Raw genomic sequence first — 22,104 nt, 5'->3', positions numbered from 1 at the left:
ACCACATTGGCAAGCGAACGCTTTATCTCCTGAGCCACCACAACTCGCTGACCTACATTTGATCTTTTCCTGCATTCAAAATATTTTTCAATCTAGCTTAATGACATTGTTGTACTTAATAATGCTTTTACATAAAAATAAGTTTTCCACGGAATTTATGGATTTGTTCTCACTATATAATAAAAATTCATTCAAAACATGTTTAAAATTAGCACGTTTCAGAAAAAAATTTAAAAACAAAAAGAAATAAAACAAACTTTGTTAAGCACAAGTCATTTATTTTACATAAAATCAAAACATTTATATCACATTTTTTGTAAAACACACAAAAACACACAATCTTTTGATTATAATTCTTTTTTAAATAGTATTTTGCGAAATTGCTGTAAAGAGATAAATTACGACCAAAACTATATGTCTGAAAAAATAGTAACTCAGTTATAAAAATAACATTGTATTCTCTACAGTAACAAATACTCAACTCAAATACATTTTACATTGCATTGTTATAATACAATAATACATCAAATACATTTTTTTTCTCAATAAACAAAAGTGAGATAGCTACTATAGTCTAGCTGTTTACTCATGTTTTCCATTTTCTTAATATAGTCATTTTAAACTTTACTATCGGGAAACCTGATTTAATTACAATAAATATTTCAATGTAAACATAATCTATCAAGGAAAAAAAACATTTTTTTTCTTTGTTCTTCAAATTGTTTGTATGCTTGTTAAAATTCTTAGTTGAGAAACATGTTAAGCAATGTTGCGAAAACTTACCCCTTTCTGGGTGTAAAAGCACATGTTGCAATCAATTGTCATTATTTGAAGGTTTATTTAATCAGTCAGATCATTCATGGGCGTTTTCAGGTACTCTTTCTCCACGAAAAATTTAAAAAGCCAAACTTTAAGTAAATACCTTAAACTAAATCAAAGTTGCAATTTTAAACTAAATGCCCATTGCTGCAAAGAAATTGGATGTGTGCAAGTGACGTCATCGCTGGTAAATCGTGGCATTTAAAGTTAATCAATCACGTATGCGTGACGTCACTTGCAGGCATCCAATTAAATCTGATCATAATGACTTCTTTTCTTCTCTAGTTGCCTGTATTCTATAATCTGGATTTAAAAAGAAAAGTAGTTTAAATATTTGGAAAATTATTAAACTTTACAAAAACGAAGGAAAAACGCAAACATTTGACACAATTTTTCACCTTCTTGTAGTCATCAACTGTGTTTTTTTTTCCTTTTTTTTCTTAAGCTTTTCGCCAAGGAAAATAAAATAATAAAAAAAGCCGAAGTTTTTAACACAGTGCTTTGAAGCATAGCTATAATTTTAGGCTGCACAAACCATCATAGCGTGAAAAATTATTTGCGCTTTAGAACATACAGGTATGTTAAATATTTTAAGAGTTCAATTTTTTTTCACCAAAAATTTCAAATTTGGTGAGTTTTTCACCTAGATGACAATTTTTAAAACTGAGAAATAATTTTCAATTTTCGCAAATTTTTAGAATTTCAGATAATGCAGCGTTGTAGCACTTTCCTAAATACTAAACAATTACATCCCTAACCCTTTCCCTTTTCACGAAACTGTGGATTTTCTTTATGTTGACTTTTTGCGTCATTTTCAGAATTATCACAGAGATTGCTGGATGGAGATAGGCTATATTTGATCTAACTGTCCTGAATAACCGTTGTAAACCCATATCAGTTATAAAAATAGCCTATTATATGTAGGCAAAATATCATTATTTCATATGACGGTCAGACTGTCCGAAAAACCACCTTACTAATAAACAACTCATAGTCCTTATATTTTCTTATGAATCTAGAAAATGCACCTTGATAATAATTTTCCGAATATTAAAAAAATCAAATTACAAACACTTTTTAATTTCAAAAAACCATGACAGCTCTTTAGACTGACAGTTTGTTTCATTTTTATATCAGTATAAAGGCTGCTAACTCGACAAAACTTAGCCTAACTGCCATGAATCCCTCTTACAAAATCACAACAGTAATAAAAATAGCATAAAAATCCTAAAATGTGTTATTTTATGAGACGAAAAAGAACAGCTTTAAATAAAAGGTTTGTCTGAGGAAAATGTTTCATGAATATTTTCTTGATGTTTCTGTCCATTGTAAAACTTATTATCACTGATTCACTAAAATTAGGCTTGACATATTTTATCATGTCTTAGCCTTTCCACGTTAACAACCCAGCAAGAATTTCTAAAACCACATTCGTAACTTCGATGAAATTATCGCACAGTAATGGTACATTCTCATTTTTTTTTTCACCACTTATATGCGCAATCACGTAACTGTGTGCAAAAAATATCTTCTTTTTTTTTCACTATTTCAACTTCGAAACTTATTTCTTTTTACTAGCACGAAATAACATACAAGTAATACTGCGATGTATTGCAGATATATCGGGTCAATCTAAGCATATCATGTGTGGGGTTCGACTGGAAGACGTTCTTAAACTCGTAAAATGAGCTGACATTTAATCTTATAAAGATTCCCGTTCATGGCACTTCAGAGAGTTGGAATGCATAAATATTGGAATTCCTTCACAGGCACGAATGAACTAAACGCCTCGTCTTGCAAGTCCTGCACTCAACTTGACAACACCAGTGAAAAGTACAGTTACACCTACTCGTTTCCTCTCTGTGCTCCGCCTTGTGGCCCCGACCACAGCACATGAGGTCACATCCATCGACCCCGATGGAAGATGCATTGCAGATCCTGCCCAAAGTTCCTCGGTGGCCGAGATTCGAGTCTGGAAAGCAGAAATCTGGTGAGTTCTCAAAGTAGACGAGATCTTTTTTGGATGGTGGTTTGTGTTCTGGGTGGTATGGCTTGAAGAGTGCTCTTCTACGGACATTTCCCCGGTTGGTGACAAGAACCCTCGAGGCACCATCAAACCTATCTTTCAGTCCGTCTCCTACAGCTCGGAAAGGTGGCAATTGCATCCAGCAAGTTTGGACAGTGCAGCTTCCTGACATTCCATGGCATTTACATTGCCTTCGCATGCCAGCTGCGACATGCTGCAAAAAAAAAAAGGATTTTGTTTAACAAATGCATGATGCTGATATATTATTGCAGTTCAAATAGTAATATAATAACACTGTTGAACAAATGTTTTACAGCATTTAAGCAAATACTTGATATTGCCAGATTCGGGTGTGGGGATTTCAAATTTGAAATTAGTTTTGTTCTTAAAGCTACAGATTTTTTTGAAGTGGCCTTTTTAGTAAAATTTTTGTTGAAATGAACAAAAAGCGTTATATATAAAAAGGGGGGAACGTAAAAATGTTGCGACAAATTTCGAGGGAAGTTAAGGCACATCGTCAGGATCAAAAATGCATAGAAACCCATGCCCAGAAATGTTCCTAACAGCATATGATGGCATTTCCGAGCATGGATTTCGACGCAGATTTAATGATGCACCCTGAGGATGTACCCTTACTTTCCTAAAAGTTTGTATCAACATTTATGAGACCCCCTGTTCCATATAATATTTCTAAACTTGTATATTTCGACAAAAAGTAGACTAAAAATGCTATTTTAAACAACAACAAAAAAAAATTGGAGTTAGGAGAAGGAAGCTGATTGCATATTTAAAACAGCGATGAAAAGTATCTAAGATATTTTTTAAAAAAAATTTTTCCTAGTGTAAACATCATAACTTTTATCACAGTTCATCTAATTATTTTAAACATTTTCTGGATATTTTAAATCCGTTGTTGTTTAAAGAATCAAATTTGGTTGACTGCAATTAAAATAAATGAGACCCTATATCAGAGGAATCATAGTTCTTACACACTTTACAAACTGACCAAGAACACTATAATGCGTTATTTGTTCCTTAAAAAGACGTAATATGTCCTCCCTAATATGCCTTATTAATTATAAGCCATATTAATTTAAAAAGTTGGCATTGAATTTAGCTTTGGTAAAAAGGTACGTTTCTTTTCATTCGATAAACTGACAACTGTAACAGTGAACGAAACAATAAAATTGGCACAGCTTAGTAAAGCATGTATAAATCTTATGTAAATATTATTACTGTATATAGAAAAAAATGACTATTTTATTAGTTAATGGTTGGAAATGGGAGAAATATTAATATTGTTTTCTAAAATAATATAATTTTATTTGTGTAATTAATCGTTATGTATTAAAATTTTAATGCAATTGTTGCCTCACTTGCTAATTAACATGCCTAAAATTAAATTGCTTTTGGAAAACCACAATGTCCATAATTAAGTTTCTTAAGAAATTACATCAGTAATTTGTGGATTGTCCTTCGGCCGCCAGCATGAAGATAACAAGTTAACTGAGTCCACCTACCTGGGAATTTTCAATATTGATGATCAGGGCATGGTGTGCACAGAGTAAAGTTTAAGAAAAACTCACATTATTAGTAGACGAGATAATTAGTTCTCAGACTTTATAGATGAGAAACTTTGTATCTATTTATAGAACTGTCCCAGTAGAAAAACATGTTATAACTTCTTATAAATTCAACGTTCAATTGGATTTGAGTCGTTGGACACGAATTTAATGTAATTAAATAATTATCCGAACTTAATTAGATATTTTTTTATGAAGCTAATTACTACACAAAGTTTAATTTCAAGTTAATTGAAAGAATATATAATACTTTATGTATTTTTAAATGTAAATACAAATATAATAGTTTTGTTATCAGAAATTTATCAATTAACTACTGCCACTCAGAGAATTAATCTCTTGATGAGTTATAAACTTAAACAAAGATGTTTAAGTATTTCAATTTAATGCCGATTTTAAAAAAATTTCAACGTGAAAAATTACTTTTTTTACTTTATAGCTTATTATCTTTTACTACAAACAAATATAATTGTTGAAATTTCGAACGATTTTAGAATGAAACTAAACTAAACCAAAGAAACCAAATTGAGTCGGTTTTAAAATTCATTTTAATTACAAATACTGTGCTTTTTAATGAACTCTTCTTTCAAGAACTTTTTTCTGTTTTTTTTTTTTTTTTTTTTTTTTTAATCCAGCCTACTGTTACAATTCGATACTTTTCTTCTTAGTTCAATAAACTAATGGTTCAATAAAGCCAGTAAAACTTACTGGTGGACGAGATATCTCGTTCATAAACGTTATAAATTACCTGTTGGATGCATCAATTGTACTAATTTTTGAATTGTAGTTGTAATTTTCTAATATTACTTATACCAAAATTATATATAATTTTAATACCAAACTTAGCTTCAGTGAATATAAATATTTTCCTGGCTCACAAAAGCTCTTACCTAAGCCTTAAAAATATATCTATTGAAAAAAAAAAATTGCATTAAAAAATATATTGAAAAAGTTCTTCTCTTTTTGGGGTATTAGGTACTTCCCTATTTGTTTTTGATCTGCTTTTCTGATATTTCCGGAAGACATTCTTTATTCAACCTATATTCCTGAAATATAACAGACAAAGTCTGTTTCTTAAAAAAAGGAGCATGATTCACTAAAGTTAGTAAAAATCCCAGGTAGACGAATTATCTCGTTCATAAACTTCATAAATTATCTATTGGATGAAATACGTTGTATCAATTTTTGAGTTGCAGTCACAAATCATTAATTTTACTAACAATGTGTAACATCAAACTCATCTTCAGTGGATGTAAATATTTCCCAGGCTTACAAAAGCTCTGACTTAAGCCTACAAAAAACAGTTATTGTGAAGCAATTTCGAATTTTAAAAAAAATATATATTGAAATGGTTCTTTTATTTTTGTGTTATTAAACCCTTGTTACTTTACTATTATTTTTTTTTTCAATCTGCTCTTCTGATTTGTGGGAAGACATTCTTTGTTCAGCCTATCGTGCATTCCCATAGTACAGCGAAGTCAAAGTCTGTACCTATAAAAAGAGGCATGGTTCGTTAGAGTGCAGCTTGAGGAATAAAGCTCTTTAAAAAAAAAGAATGAGAACAGGTTCTTAGTGTCACGACACACAATTCTTCTCTGCTCAATATTTCAAGTAAGGTGAAAAAAGAGGAGTGGATAAAGAAGAGACAGAGAAAGAAAAAAAAAAACAGCAACAGCTGACGACCACCGGTGGTGAGTATTGTCCAATGAAGTGTTTTGCAATTCATAAATCAATTAGTCCTTTTTGCCTCAGGGGTCTTTGCGTGACTCCATTAACTGGTATCTTGGGGTGGTCCCGAACACAGCTCTATCCGTCACAATCACCACGCTTTGTGGTAAAGTGTGGTGTAAGCTAGAATCATCTCAATCGAGTTGGAAAAATCGCGCTTCTGCTTGATTAGAGGTAAAAAGAAAAGTACAAACACAATGGAACAGGGTTTACAAGACAAAGAAATACTGCTATTTGCAAATGGAGAAGTCCTCACGCCTGGCAAGCTGTTAGCTTTCTTGTTTTTGTTGTTAATTAATGATGGTTTGGCAGAGGAAGAACATCTCTTTTTAGTGATGTTTCTCTCACGAAGGAATTCAATCTACAGAAATATGTCGTTCTAAAATGCTTTGTTAGAGTGGATGGAACTAAATATAATTTTTAGCGATAATAATTCATGATTAATACAAAATAATTCATAGGTATTGCAGTTTATAATCAAAAACTCATTTTGATTTTTGAATCAATTTGTATCCACTCTCAAAAATTCTGTTCGATGTAGGCAAATATTCGGAAAACAATCTTAGAAAGGAACCGAATCATGTTTTCCTTCGAGTAGAAACATGGTTTCATGTAATCGAGATAACTATGGATTAATTTGCACGATAGTATAGTTCAAGTTGGCTCCATATTCAGATTTAAGCAATTTTGAACAATATTAGGGTTCAATAACGTTGCTTCAAAAATTCTAACAGCTGAAAAAACTCGAAAATAAATCCTATCCTGAATTTTTTTATTCGTTTAATTTCATTTTATTTAATTTGATGAAGTTGAAGCACATGTTAACCTTTGAGACACAACGCATAGTGTCAAAAATCTATCAAAATGTGAAATTATAAGGAATTCTTAATTCAAATTCCTATAATATTTGATGAATATAAAGGAATTATTTCAAAAAAAAAATAGCTAAATGAAGATAACACTTTATTTTGGATCTTAAAAATATTCTTTTCAAAACGAACTGAAAAAGAGAAAGGGAAGAAAAGCAATGCACTATTAACGAAGACTTGATGAGCGTTGCCGTTGATAAAAAGAAAACAAAAATTTAAAGGGAAAAAATCTAAAACTAATCGGTGCAAGAAAATAAGTCCTTTGTGCTTATAATGCTTTTTTAGAGCTAGATCTGACACTAATGAATTAAATAGGAATGGGATTATATGGCTTAGTTCAATGTAGTACGCAAATAACAGGTCAGTACATTTAAATTCACACTGTTCAGTGAATTACTACGAAAGTGTAATGATACAAAAGGAATTTTCGCAACTTAAACTGCTTAAAAGTTTCCATTTCCGTGTGCTGCACGTAAAAGTGCAGGGTATCCTAAAAAAGACTGTTTTTGAAAATTGAACAAAGAAGTACTGAATGCTAAAAAAGAATAACTGTTTTATCGAATTTACGAGACTGGGCATAAATTTCATTTTCAGAATTCCTCTTTTATGTTCAAAACCAGGAATTTCGACAGATGCAGCTGTAAGTAATAAATTTCAAAAAAGAAAATGAAATTAACATCACAAATTTTTAAAATCTTTCAATGAATAAAATTCGCATTATCGTGTTTTCGAAATATCTTTCATGAACCGCTATATCATGTTATAATTAGGGGACGAAATTTGCCTATTTCAACACGTAACGTAAAAAAAAAAAAAAAGAAAAATGGTAGAAAATATTTGCAGCGCTATCTATCGGAAAATGTTTGAACTAAAACTAAATCCTGGAAGAAAACATGCCCTCTCACGTGATTTTTCCACAAGAAGTGTTTTTTCAACTTCAACTAATTTTAATTAATAAACTATTAGCCTAATTTGAAGTACCCCAGTATATCAATAAAAAGTGTTCTTACTTTCCTGTCTAAAAGTGTTTTTTTTTTCTTTTTAATGTTCTTCCGAATTTTCCCTGTAGTAATACAGCAGTATGCTTTATTATCCAATCAAACGATTGAAAATTTCGTATATAATGACACGTGGCAAACTTTATGGACTTAATAGTTGAAAGTAGATCCATAAAGATAAATGATTTTAAAATACATGAATTTAATTTTAAAACAAATAATAATAAAATAAAATCGTGTGAAAACGACAACTTCACGTGTTTGTTTAGGAACACAAACAAGCCCAGACAATGTTCTATGAATGAAACCATTTTATTTGGTTTCGCTAAATAGTGAGATCAAAGCGAGAAGTCTACTTGAATAAATAATAACTAAAGCAATACAGTAGAAACAAAAATCGTACAAAAACTAACGTAAAACGTACATTTTTCGCCTAACGTACTTCAAATTTTGTACGTGAAAATTTGCGTATTTAAATTTTATACATAGTTGAATTTTATGCATTTTATACAATTGCACATTAAGGCACTATGCATTCGTTTCAAATTAAAATAAAATCAAAGTTGCCCTTTCCCCATAGGATTGAACTTGCACTGTAATTGACTTCAGATGATCTACAAACAAATGAAATGTAAAGCCTCTGAGTTCGCTGCAACTCCGACAGCTAACAAACGTAATAACTCTGCCCGTAAAATAAAAAACAAAATCAATGCATTTAAAATAAAGAAAAATTGACTAGACGTTAAAAGAAAAATAATTAAGAATTGTAAACTAGACATTGAAGAAAAAGAAAGAAAGAAAAGCAAGCAAAAAATGTTCTTCAAAAAAAAATCTGATTGATTATTTCCGTAAACGTCGAGAAGTTGCAAACGATGTGAAAAGCAATATGATAAAATACACTTATTTTTTACACAACTGTTTGAAGGCATTCATTAGTGTTGATTTCCTATTCGACTAGTCGGGGTTCTTCTGCCCCCGACCGGGCTGAATGACAGCCCTACAGGATGATCCCTGTTGTCGTATTCGCCAACTTCTTGTTGGGTCCCCGCAGGAGGGGGGCTCTCACCAGAAGTATCTACTGATTTCATTACACATATCAAATGTTGAACACAGATTTAAACACCACTAAAGGCAAATAATAATAAAAAGTAAAAGCTGTGAGAAAATTTTTGTTTCGGGAAAAAAAGAAATGGAAATTTTGTGGCAGAATTTAAAAATTAATTACAATAATATTTGTTCAATATTATTTTTTATTAAAATAGTACATGCAATTTATGAATTTTCTCATAAATTATGCTTATTATTATTACTCGTTAGATTGCTTTGTTTCAGTGTAAAGGTTCTGGTACTAAATAATTACTTATAAATTAAGACACTTGCTAATTACTGATCAACAAATCAAAATTAATTATAAAATTAATACATTATTAATTGAATAACCCTATTAAAATGAAACAAGTAAAACCAATGAGAATTTTTTTGTTTTTGAAAGGGGAAAAAAAAACGGAAATTTTGTAGTAGAATTTAAAAATAAATTACAATAATATTTGTTTAATATTCTTTTTACTAAAATAATACACATAATTTATGAATTTTTTCAATAAAATAAATTTATAAAATTATAAAATTAATACATTATTAAATGAATAAACCTATTAAAGTAAGTTCAAATTAGTTCAACTAATAATTACTTCCAAATTAGTTTAAAAAATACTTACTTTTAATTCTTAATAAAATATGTATCGAAATAATACTTAAATATCCTATTAATTAAATCTCCTCGAGTGAATAATTAATTGAAGAAAATGCATAATTTAATTTAATTTAAAAAACTTTATTATATTTAATTTTTTTTTTAAATATTTTTGCCAAAAGTAAGGTTTTATCATTGTAATTAATATAATTGATGAACTTGAGACATTATAACGTTAAGCCACATTTCAAATTGTTCAGGTGAGTGTTTGCATTTAGGCAATTAGTATGTCACTGAATATCATGCCATTACCTAGTGGAAATTCCAGAAATTCATAAAGTACCTATACGGAAACAATTCGAAAGAACAGGTTCATATAAATTTGTCATTTTTGGAAAAAGTGAGGCTTTTCAAAACATTAGCCAAAGCAGTTTGTAAGAAATTTGCTTAAAATTACAGATACCCAACTGTGTTTAATATTGATTAAACCGATACAGCATTAAAAATGGAGTATGCTTGGTCACATATCTAGTTTCCGTGAAAAAGTAACAAGGGTTCCGAGAGTTTGTTCTTTTTTTTAACTGGGAGTTTCAAAACCTGCAACTGTACTTTTATCTATAATTTTTTTAATATTTCGATTATTTTTGAAAATAATGTAAAATGCCAACAAAAAATGTAGCAAAACTTAAAAAATCGAATTTTTTTTTTCAATAAGAAAATATTGAATAAGTTACGAAAAGGATATGCTTTCAAAAATAATACACAAATTTTTCTCATCAAACTTTTTAATTTAAAATAACTAAATGAAGAATTACGTTTCTCTGATCATCGTTCTCCCAGTTCATAATTGTTCGTTTTCGGAAACTATGATTCTGATTATTATATTCAGTTTTAACTAATACATACGTTACAAATCAAATTCAGGAGTGGAAGACCATCCAGACTTGAGAATTCAGTGGCTTGACATCTATATATATATTTCTCTTACACGGCGACAAAAAAAGCCTCATTACAACTCCCCGAATGGCAACGCTAGAAAATTGACCAATAATTGCCGCTAAAAATGTCGCATGCCAAATCTAGCTGAGGTGGCTCAACATATAGCGCTTTTAAAAACGGAAGCGGAAATAACAATTCAGCTGCGGCAATCTCATACTATTAAGCTAGGCAGAAGTTATTAGTCTTTGTCGATAGATCTCTATTTTAGTATTTTGTCGAAAGCTCTTTTTTTCACGAATTTATTATATTACGAATTTATTTGACGATTTTTGATTTATATCACGAATTTATTTGTTTTATTATTGTTATTAGTTATTCATTGAAAAATGAGTCTCAGTCAATGAGTCTTTATTTGAATTCAAATTTATTTTAATGACTTAGTATTTACTAAAAAGATGTAATTTTTTTTTAAAAAAACAGAGTTGTTATATGGATTTGAATAATTGTTTTGAATTCTTAGAATTTTGTGCATTTGCAACGTACCTAAGTTAGTAGTGAGCGAAACGAGCTTGGTTTGCGAATCAAACCATATAAAATTGCGTAGCAATTTTGGGGCGTTGGCGAGCGTTAGCGAGCAGGGGGTGCAGCCCACTCACTAGTAAAATAGAAAAATTAGAGTACGAGGTTGTGCGCTCATTTATAAGCTCAAGACTTTCATTCTGCATTCCATTTTAGATAAACTGATCATCAGATCACATTTAAATAATAAAAATACTTTCACGCTAAGTATAATTATTTTTCAGTAGATTTCTTTAATTTAAAACAAGTAACAATAAATTCAAAATTTTGATAAAATTATCCGCATTACGTTCTTTACCAAAATACAGAAATCACGTTGAACTATAATAACATACTCCTTTTCAGATAACATCAAATTAAAATTCATGATAAATTAAGTATGCAAAAATCTAAAAAAAAAAGGGGTAATAACTTTTAGTTAACATAACTATCCGTCTCAATTTCTAAGATCTAAAGACTGTAATTTTTGCAGTCCTTAATTAAGCATGGTTTGTCGTAACAACTATCATAAACTTTCTGGCTTGGATCACCAGCTAGGTCTTGCTTAATTTTCTAATGAGGGACTAAACGTATAGTTTGATTTACTTCAATGTCCTCCTGGTTTAACTATCATTGCTTTGGCCGTCCCGCTGTGGAACGCGCAATTAAGCAGGAATGAATGATAATATTTGATGCGGAACGTATATCAGGTTTTTCCATAGGAATTATGGAGTGCTATTAACTTCTAAATGAGAGTGTTTTATTTCTGTCTAATGTTTTGATTGTTGATTACATGGCCTCATAACGAGTTCAAACTAGTTTTGTTTTTGCGCTTGTTCGGAGTTATGAGATGGAATTATAAATGAGTTGTTCGTAAAGTTTATGCTGGTTGGTAGGTGGCATATGGACAGATATATATTACCTAATTAAAAACTTCATTCGCTTCAAAAAAAATATATATAAATGGCAAATAATTGTCATGTGTAAATAACATGTGTAAAGCGCTTCAAAAATCGGTGCCCGTTTTCAAGACTTGCCAGAGGTGAATGAGAAGAAACAAAAGTGATTTGAAATAAAAACGTAAAGGTGCCAACGAAAAATGAAGGAGAGAAACAAATCTAGAAAAATGAAGGAGAGAAACAAATCTAGAAAAAACGCAATAGCCAAGAGAAAGAAAATGTGAAAAACAGAACAAGAAAAACCATAGTGGCCGAGAGAGGCAAATCGGGGTAAAAAGCATTTCCTCGCACACTATGATAGTGACGAATTTATGGCATTACCAAGGGAATCAGCAATTATATGAATAAAGCGATGTTCCGTTTTCATCTTTTTTCGAAACTGTAATTTTCCTAGTTTAGTATCTCACCTTTATTCTTCATTAGCAACTTTTCGTTTTTTATTTCAAATCGCTTTTACTTCTTTTCATTCATGTCTGGCAAGTCTTGAAAATAGGCGCCTGTTTTTAAAACGCTTGAAATATTCTACTGTTATTTGCTATTTATATATCTTTTTGATGCTACTTAGCCTTTTCGCTCGATATTAAAAAAATAGTGAGGGCCGCCGACGCTGTTTTGGATGCTCAACTTAACTTTACGTTATAACTTTATAAAACTTAAAAAGTTGAAATTATTTAAGTGTGTAGAAAAATTTATAGGAAATATGATGGAATAAAAAATTATTTTCGATAATTCGTTTGAGAATTACTAGCTGTTAAACATGTTAGAAGAAATACCATATGAGCCGCTCTGCAGACCGCAGGAACGCGGAATTTAAATTCGGCATGCCGTAATTTTTTCATGACTTAAATTTTTTTTTTTTTTTTTNTTTTTTTTTTAGAAATTCAATTTGTTTGAAAGTTATTTCATTTTTAAGTACAATTTTTCTCACCTTTTTTCTTTACGTTTCATTTTTCTGTGCTGCTCAAAAACTTTAAAACTTAACTTGAAATCGAGAAGTTGTGTAGAAAAAAAATGTACAAGGAGTTCGTTGAAATAAAAAAAATACGATTCGATTAGTTCAAGAAATTAACTACTTACAGCAAAAAACAAAAAAATTTGGGAGATCTACAGCCCACTGAAATGCAACTACCGTGTTAAAACTTGACGTGATGATTACACCATTTTCAATTATTAATTTAACATGAGTTTTTTTTTTTTTTCAAAATTTCCATTTGTTCGAAAGTTATTGTAGAAAGTTTTTTTCAATTTTTTTCCTAAAAAATAATTATTTATCCATTGTAGCATTCTCGATACATTTGATTTATTAGCTCACGATTGTTGTCAAAATTAAGAAAAGGAAAAGCAGATAATGCCTGATACAAATCTTACAGTCTATATTGAAAGATAATATATTGAAAGAAAATTTTGTTTAAAAAATCAAAAAACTTAACTCATGAGAAACAAAACCCTTTCCCTATTTGAATAGTTAAAAGTCTAGTTAATGACTAAAATTATTTTTTATATCTTTTGACTAAGTCACACAAACTGTATTATATAGATAATTTTCTTTTTCAATCGCAAATTATTATTTTTCGAATTCAAAAAATCGTTCATTAACGCTAGCTCGTAACATCGCTCGTTCATAACGATTAACAAACTAACAAAATGTTCTTACATAAAACTACGAAAATTGTATATTTTGTTATCAAAATTTCTTTTGTTTTTCCACGGGAAATATCGACTTTTATAGTGCATTACGAACTACTTCAAGTAGTGCATTAAGAAATAACATACTTGTCCCATAGTACTGAAACGGTATTTTTTTTCTTCTTTATAATGTAATGACGGTCTAATTTAAAAATGAAAAATTCTTGTTAATTTTAAAGCGCAAATGAAAACAATCGATAATATATTCATAGAAATAAAAGGAAATATATTCACGGAATCATTTTAGTATTACTAATAAATATAAATTTTTAACAAAACGAATAAACTATGTATAATGACTTTTTTAATTACGCCTACAAAGTTGAATTTCTTTCCTCCGTTTTTTAATTTCTGGTTTTTCCCACTTAGACATATATAACCTTAAATAATAAAAGTTTGACAGTGGTGGGTAATTTTTATCGTAACGTGAAAATGACTTCCTTTATTTTTGTTTTATTGTTTGCGAAGGGAGAGAAATAGATTTAGAAATATAATTTATATTAATTTTAAGATACTGATATTTAATTTGTATTTATTTTATTTCAATAAACCACCTGATAGATTTTTATTTTAAACTTAGCTCAAATTATGAGCTTAGGAAAATGGGCATGATATAGTCTGAAATGCATATTTGAAAGGAAAAAAAATGTTTCAAATATGTATTTACAAAAATGAACATAACTTAAAATACAATTCTTAAAAAATGTTTCAAATGTGAGTTTAAGAAAACGGACATAACTTAAAATGCATGTTTGAAATATGTTTCAAATTTGTATTTATGAAAACGGACAAAACTTGGCATGCGTATTTGAAACTTGTCTCAAATGTGTATTTAAGGAAGCGGAGATAACTTAAAATGCATGTTTGAAATATGTTTCAAGTCTGTATTTATGAAAACGGACAAAACTTGTCATGCGTATTTGAAACATGTTTCAAATGCGTATTTAAGGAGATAACTTAAAATGCGTGTTTGAAATTTTTATTTAAAACAACGGACACAACTTAAACTGCATGTTTGAAATATATTTCAAACATGTATTTAAGAAAACGGACATAATTTAAGCATGTTTGAAAAAAAATGCTTCAAAATTTTATTTAAAAAAACGGACAAAACTTAAAATATATGTTTGGAATATGTTTCAAATGAGTATTTAGGAAAATGAACGTAACTTGAAATGCGTGTTTGAAAGAAATGGGCTTACGTTTAAAAAGAAAAAGAGATAAAAAGTAAATCAAGTGAAATTTTAATTTTCTTAAAAGCGCATTTGACCAAAATAAAAAATTCAGTTACGAAATTCTAAATTTCAAATCGGAAAACCATTTGTATATTATATTTGTATTACTAGTATATTTGTTCTATTTATTTGTATTACAATTATTATTGATGTTAACAATATAGCAAAAGTATAATATAGTTATTAAAAGATGTACATTTTTTGCATTAAAATTTTCATTATTTATGTAACCTGGAAAAATACAATATTCATAAAAATAGTTTGAAAACCAAGTAAAATACCATAAAAACATTCTTAAAACTGAAACTGTCTAAAATAAAAAGTTCAGCTACGAAATTCCATATTTTAAATCATTTGTTTACAGTGTGAGTATTATAATCACTATTATTAATACTAACCGTAAAAGTGCATTGTTTTTATTTGGAAATATACATTATTTGTAATAAAATTGTTATGAACCTTAGGACATCATTAATTTATCAACTAAGCCATATGGAGAAAAAAATATGTTAATTTTGAGTCCCAGAATTTTCGGTAAACTGGTGAAGATTATTATGAACAGAAAAATTACTTAGTGGATAGTTTAAATACCGTATATTTTGGCTTTTTATTACCAGAATCATGATTTTTTTTTTACGTGAAAAGTTCAGTACGGTAATTTAACAGGAATTTTTTTCTCTGTGCGGAAACTTATTAATTTGTCAACAAAGCCAGGTAAAAAAAAATTTATTTTGAAAACAAGAATTTCCTGTTAACCGTTGCCATATGAACAGAAAAATTATCCAATGAATGGTTTAAGTACCATGTTTGCTGGTTTTCACAACCAGAATTATGTGTTTACTTTTCCAGAAAAGCCTTTACCGTACAATACGGTAATTTTATAAGAATTTTTTTTCTCCTTACACAAAATTATTAATTTATCAATAAAGCCAGGTAAAAACAAAAATAATAATTATGAAAACAAGAATTTCTTGTAAACCGTTAACATATGAACGGAAAAATTATCCAATGAATGGTTTAAGTACCGTATATTTTAGTTTATACTACCAGAATTATGGGTTTTCTCTACCAGAAAAGTCTTTACCCTAGATAACGGAAATTTTACCTGAATTTTTTTTCTCCGTGAAGAAATTTATTAATTTATGAACTAAGCCACAGATAAATAATCTAAATTTAAATGACCGGAACAGAGCGGAATTGTTCAAAACAAAATTAATTCTGAAAGTCAGAATTTCTTGTAAACCGTTACCATATGAACGGAAAAATTATCCAATAAATGGTTTAAGTACCGTATATTTTAGTTCATACTACCAAAATTATGGGTTTTCTCTACCAGAAAAGTTTTTACCCCAGATAACGGAAATTTTACCAGAATTTTTTTTCTCCGTGAAGAAACTTATTAATTTATGAACAGATAAATAATCTAAATTTAAATGACCGGAACCGAGCGGAAGTGTTCCAAAAATTTATGCGACTAGAAACGATGATAAAATGTCTGAACAGGTTAAGAAGTATTTAGACAGCAGGGGGAACGAGTCATTGAGTCTTAATTGCTTTATCTTCCCAGGATGAGTTCGAAATCTTAGGAAGTCTTATTGTAACAAGTTTGGAACGTGTAATTAGACCACCCAGTTGTTAGGAATTTCATTTCACGTTAATTGCATTATTCAATGACGCTTCTACTGCAACTTAACAAATAATTTTCCATGAGAATAAACATTTCAGTGATTTACGGTTTATTTATACTGGATTAAATTTCAAATCTATTATTCGTTTTTTTTTTTTTTCTTAAAAGAAAAAGTTTGTTGCATTGTAGTCAACGAGATAATAGATAAAAGGAAAAATCAACTACAGTAGGAATTATAGAACTGGAAAAAAAAAAAAGAGAATTATAGCAGTATAGAAAACTGGAGCGAAAAAATTAATGACTTAAAAAAGTATCTTTTATAGTTTATATCATATTTACGGTTCATTTATACAGGATTAAATTTAAAATCTATTATTCGTTTCTTTTTCTATTTTAGAGTCTCTCCTTAAAAGAAAAAATATGTTCCATTGTAGGCAACAAAATAATGGATAAAGAGAAAAAATAACTACATCAGGAATTGTAGCAGAAATAGAATAAAAAAAAGAATTATAGCAGTATATAAAAGTTTAAATAAAAATTATGATTAAAAAAGTATCTTCTACGTATTATACCATATTTATGGTTTATTTATACTAAATTAAATTTCAAATCATTATTAGTTATTTTTTTCTGTTCTGAAGTTTTTCCTTAAAAGGAAAAGTATGTTACATTGTAGTCAACAAGTTAATAGATAAAGGGGGGGAAAACAACTCCAGCAGGATTTATAGCCAGAACAGGAAAATAAAATTATAGCAGTCCAGAAAATTTTTAAAAAAATCTATGATTAAAAAAAAAGTATCTTTTACCTATTATATCATATTTGTAACCCTTTATAGAGCAATATTCATTATTTATGGTATTACAAAAATAATGGCCCTCTCTAGTATTAGAGGGACCGGAAAGTAATGTCGTTTGACTGCATTTGATGTTTGTTATCAAGATTTTATATTTTATCAATAATGTATTCACCCTCGTTAGCAGCAACCATTCAATGCCGGATCAAAAATGAATCGAAATGCATCGAAAAAAAATGAATTGGGGTTTAAGACTAACGAATATTTAATGCTCCCAAACATTACTTTCCGGTCCCCTTAATATATGTTCTCTCTATGGTAGTATCCTGTTTGCATTATTTGACAATTTATTAATTAACATTCAAATACGGGGTTGCGTGCTCAATACAATAGCACAGCTCATTAATCCAATATAGTACAATATACATAGAAATATAAAAATCAAAAATTAAAGACAGAGCAAAACACACAAAAAAAAAACATCCAGGCATAAAATGTAGCTACGTATTATAGCTTATAGCCTATTTGTGAAAATTTATTGAACAATATTTATTACTTATGGTCTTAAAAAAAAAGGAGAAAATAGACTTTATTCTATTGACCCACCTCAGCTAAATTCGATATTCACAAAATAGATGTCAATATCAAAATACATATCATCCATCATAATTTCGATCATTTTTATAATGAACTAACTGAATACCCATTCCTTGAACAGGGTGAAAAAGTGTATCAGCATTACACAATCGTGCACAAAACTGAAAGCTAAAATAATTACAATATTTTATTATTATTACTTACTGCACATGGTGACTGACTTCACATTATTTGATAGTGCAAAACACGTATTTAGAAATTCAACATATTTTAAATAACTATTACCTAAACTCAATATTTTTCGGCACAAAAAAATGAGGCTATTGCTCGCAGCCAACTAGACATCATTAATATTTACCACAATAAAGCGATTTTCCTCATTAATTTTGCACCTTAGTGAACAACTTATTATTTTTTATTAATTAGACATATTTATTGATTATATTTATTTGATTATATTTGTTTGATTTTAAATTATTTATGCTTATAGAAGCGCATTCCTAGAGGGTAATTATAAAAAAAAAAAGAAATTACTAGACTTTTTCTTATAATTAAAAATACTAAAATATATTTTTACTTGTAATGAGAGAGTCAGAAAAAAAAATATATAAAAGAGATTCCAGTACCCATCTTTGCTAAAGGGTTTACTGCGAGCAATGTTTGTGAATAAAATCAACCATTTGAATCAAATACGTGATATTTTGTTGCTAGCTTGGAAAGCTTCTTTTTTTTTTTTTTCAAATAAAGCGCAAGTAGTGAATATTCAGAATATTTCTTTAATGGTGTACGAGGTGTAGTGCTTGAAATATTCGAACAAATGAATTAGTTAGCTCTCCAAATATGATTTCAATATACACCGAAGAGCCATTACATTATGACCACCCTGCTAATAACATGTAGGAGCACCTTTAGCCCTCAAAACTGCTAGCACCCGCCATGGCATTGATTCCACAAGGTGCTGATAGGTAGTCTGAGGTATCTGGTACCAAGCGCTCACCAACTGGTCCTGCAATTCCCTCACATTGCGAGGGGGTAGCGTGGCAGCACGAATTTGGTTTTCCAAGTAGGACCACAAATGCTCTATTGGATTAAGGTCAGGTGAATTTGGGGGCCAAGACATGACTTGAAAGTCACTGGAATGTTCCTCGAACCAATCCATGACGATTCGACCCTTATGACATGGTGCATTATCCTGTTGGTAAACATCATCCCTTGCAGGAAAAACTGTTGCCATGAATGGGTGAACCTGGTCTGCAACTATGTTCAAGTAGCTTGGAGACATCAGGGATTGTTCTATGAGGATTATGGGTCCTAATGTGCCCCATGAAAACACTGTTCCTGGGCGAGAAACCATGAAAACCTGGGCGAGCCCATTGTTATAGATGGAGGGTGGTCATAATGTAATGGCTCTTCTGTGTAAAACTATTCCATTGGACGTATCATAAATATTCAACAATTCTTTTCCTTGATGATTGTTACATTGTTTCCCATATTCCGGTTAATGAGCAAAATATTCATGCAATGTTTAAGAGCAAAATATTCATGTAAGTAAAATGCATCAAAGAACGACTGGGTATGGAGTTTTAGTTTTTGCAACTCTGTTTCACGGAATAAAAAGAAGAAAATTATCCATGTTCTGTAGAAAAACTGAAGGGTTGGAAAGGAAGGAATTGTCGGCATTCTACACTCAAACTCTTAGTGTACAACTTTTTCTTGAATGAAACAACTTAATTTTTATATTTGAAGGAAATTTGATACAATTGTTCTATAAATGATACTAATAAAAAAATGTAAAAAACATTTTTCTGAAATAAGATATTCTTAATTTTTTTTGCGTAAATCGATGTAAATCCATTCTCAAAAACTATATCTCGAAATGAACTTCCATAACTTAAAGATATTGAAAAACTTGCTTTTTAAACATTTAAAAAATTACATAAATATATATTCTATTTTAAGTGTATTAAAAAGGCTGAAAGGTTATGAAAACGTAAGTTTTTTTCGGTACAAATTTAAACCCTTTAGTTCATTTCTTCATTTAGTTCTAAATCTTCATTTTTCTAAAAGGCTTACTTTGCACAAGACAAATGATGAGACAATTTTACACCAATTAATTATATAATATTTATAATTGATTGGAGTAAAATTTTCTTATCATTTGTCTTTTTATTAGTAAAGTGAATCTTTTAGAAAAATAAAGATTTGAACCAAAGGATTTAATTTTAAACCGGAAAAAAAACTCCGTTTTTAAAACCTTTCGCAAAAAATAGCTTAAATCTTAATAGCTTAAATCTTAGTTTAACAATTATTTCCGAGAATTGTTTATGATGTGCTGATTATTTTCGATTTAATAGGTAATACTAGCCTAAACATTTTTAAAAAAGGCATTCTATTTCATTTTTATTTATAATTTTCCTTTGCTTATCCTTAATGCCCTCATAGAAGGGACAAATAATTATTTTGTTAGGCAATTTTTAAGTTTCCTCCCATATTTAAAATTGACATTCTTTAAACCACAAAAATGTCACTTAACACTTAATTTCCCAAATATCAAATATTTAGACAAATTTTATTATTTCGAAACCACTAAAAAAATATTTGCTAGTCATTTAAAAATTTCTCTCTAGACGAAAAATCAGTCACCACTGGAGAAATCATTGAAAATAATAGTTTAATAACCTGCATCTCCGTCACACATTCTAGTAATCACATGAAATGGAGTACTTGCAACTTGAAAAGAGGTGAAGTGATTATGCCTAACCATTTAATTCAAATCAGATTTAATTGGTTACCTACAAGCGACGTCACGCATGCGTCTCGAACCTGATTGGCTTCTGAATAGACAAATGCCATGATATGCCAACGACGACGTCTTTTGCAGGTATTCAATAGATGAGCATGTCAGCTTATATAACTCGCTGTGCCAACCTACCAAATTAGGGAAATGCAGATTTTGCAATTTTGGCCACTGTTACGACAAATCCCTCAGATTTTTCTGTTGGATTCAAATCAGGTGACTTTCCAGGTCAATCGATATGAAACAAGGTGTATAACTGTTCATAATATTTGCAATATATTTTCCCCAGTTGAACTTTGCTGATGTCATCTTCAAAAATCGGGGTATCAACAGCGTACTCACCATGAAGATGTGGAGTGCAAGGTTACACCTGATTATGCGGAATGTAAAATTAAACATGCTGGTTCATGTTAGTGGTCCCACCGCGGAGCAAACCCCATTCATATAAAAATAAATAAAACATCCCCGAAAGTAGCCTGGTTGGGGTATCCTGGTTGGTGGGGCACAGGGCCCATGTCCAAGAGTTCGTGTGTTCAATCCCTGTTGGCCGAAGACTCCCCGTGTGGCAAAAAGTGATTGATGCACGTTAAATCTGTGGAGTCGTAAAGTCCTCCATGTTCCCATAACCGGTGGTAGCGGATTGCGCTAATGGTTTTCTAAAACAGGGTGGACTGCGCTGCTAACACCTTATTCCTCATGAGAAAGGTTGGTGAACTGCGCTCAAGGTAACCCTTATGACCATTCCTCCAACTTTAATTCTGCAGTAAAACAATTTTTAAAAGAAACATCGTCTCACCAATATTTTTCATCAGAAGCTAGAGTAATGTGGGGGGATAGGTCAATAAGTGTTCCTCCATCTTTTAGCAATTTTCAATTAGAAGAAGTTTTTTATATTTTGTAAATTTTGATATTTCTGTAGTTTTAAAATGCAAACTTTATTTAAACTGTGAAAAAAAAGCAATACCCCATAACAAATCAATTCTTCTGGGGGTACTGATCCAGGAGTTCCCTTGTCTTCTGGATTGGTTAAAAATTACTAGGCTACAGAGTTGGAAATTAGTAGTAGTAAACCCAAAATTGGGTCGACTAACGACGGATGTAAAAAAAAAAAAAAAAACTTTTCTGACTTGAACTTGACTTTGCATGCAATCAGCGGCGACTAATTTTTTTTTATCTAGTGAACATAAATTGCTTGA

The 22,104-nt window shown here is 30.0% G+C and overlaps 1 protein-coding gene across 1 annotated transcript in view; it reads right to left on the bottom strand.

Moving 5' to 3' along the window:
* Positions 1-257: 257 nt before the first annotated feature.
* The window catches only part of LOC107438386 (protein Wnt-1), a 52,146-nt gene continuing 30,299 nt past the window's right edge, over positions 258-22,104 (bottom strand). Inside the window, exon 4 of the mRNA XM_016050668.3 lies at positions 258-3,059. Coding sequence (XP_015906154.1) covers positions 2,583-3,059 — 477 coding nt within the window. The 3' untranslated portion in view covers positions 258-2,582. The remainder of the gene's footprint in view (positions 3,060-22,104) is intronic.

This window comes from Parasteatoda tepidariorum, chromosome 7 (genome assembly GCF_043381705.1).
Source record: "Parasteatoda tepidariorum isolate YZ-2023 chromosome 7, CAS_Ptep_4.0, whole genome shotgun sequence".
In the NCBI taxonomy this organism is placed as follows: Eukaryota; Metazoa; Arthropoda; class Arachnida; order Araneae; family Theridiidae; genus Parasteatoda; species Parasteatoda tepidariorum.
This window is presented reverse-complemented; position numbering and strand designations above follow the sequence as displayed.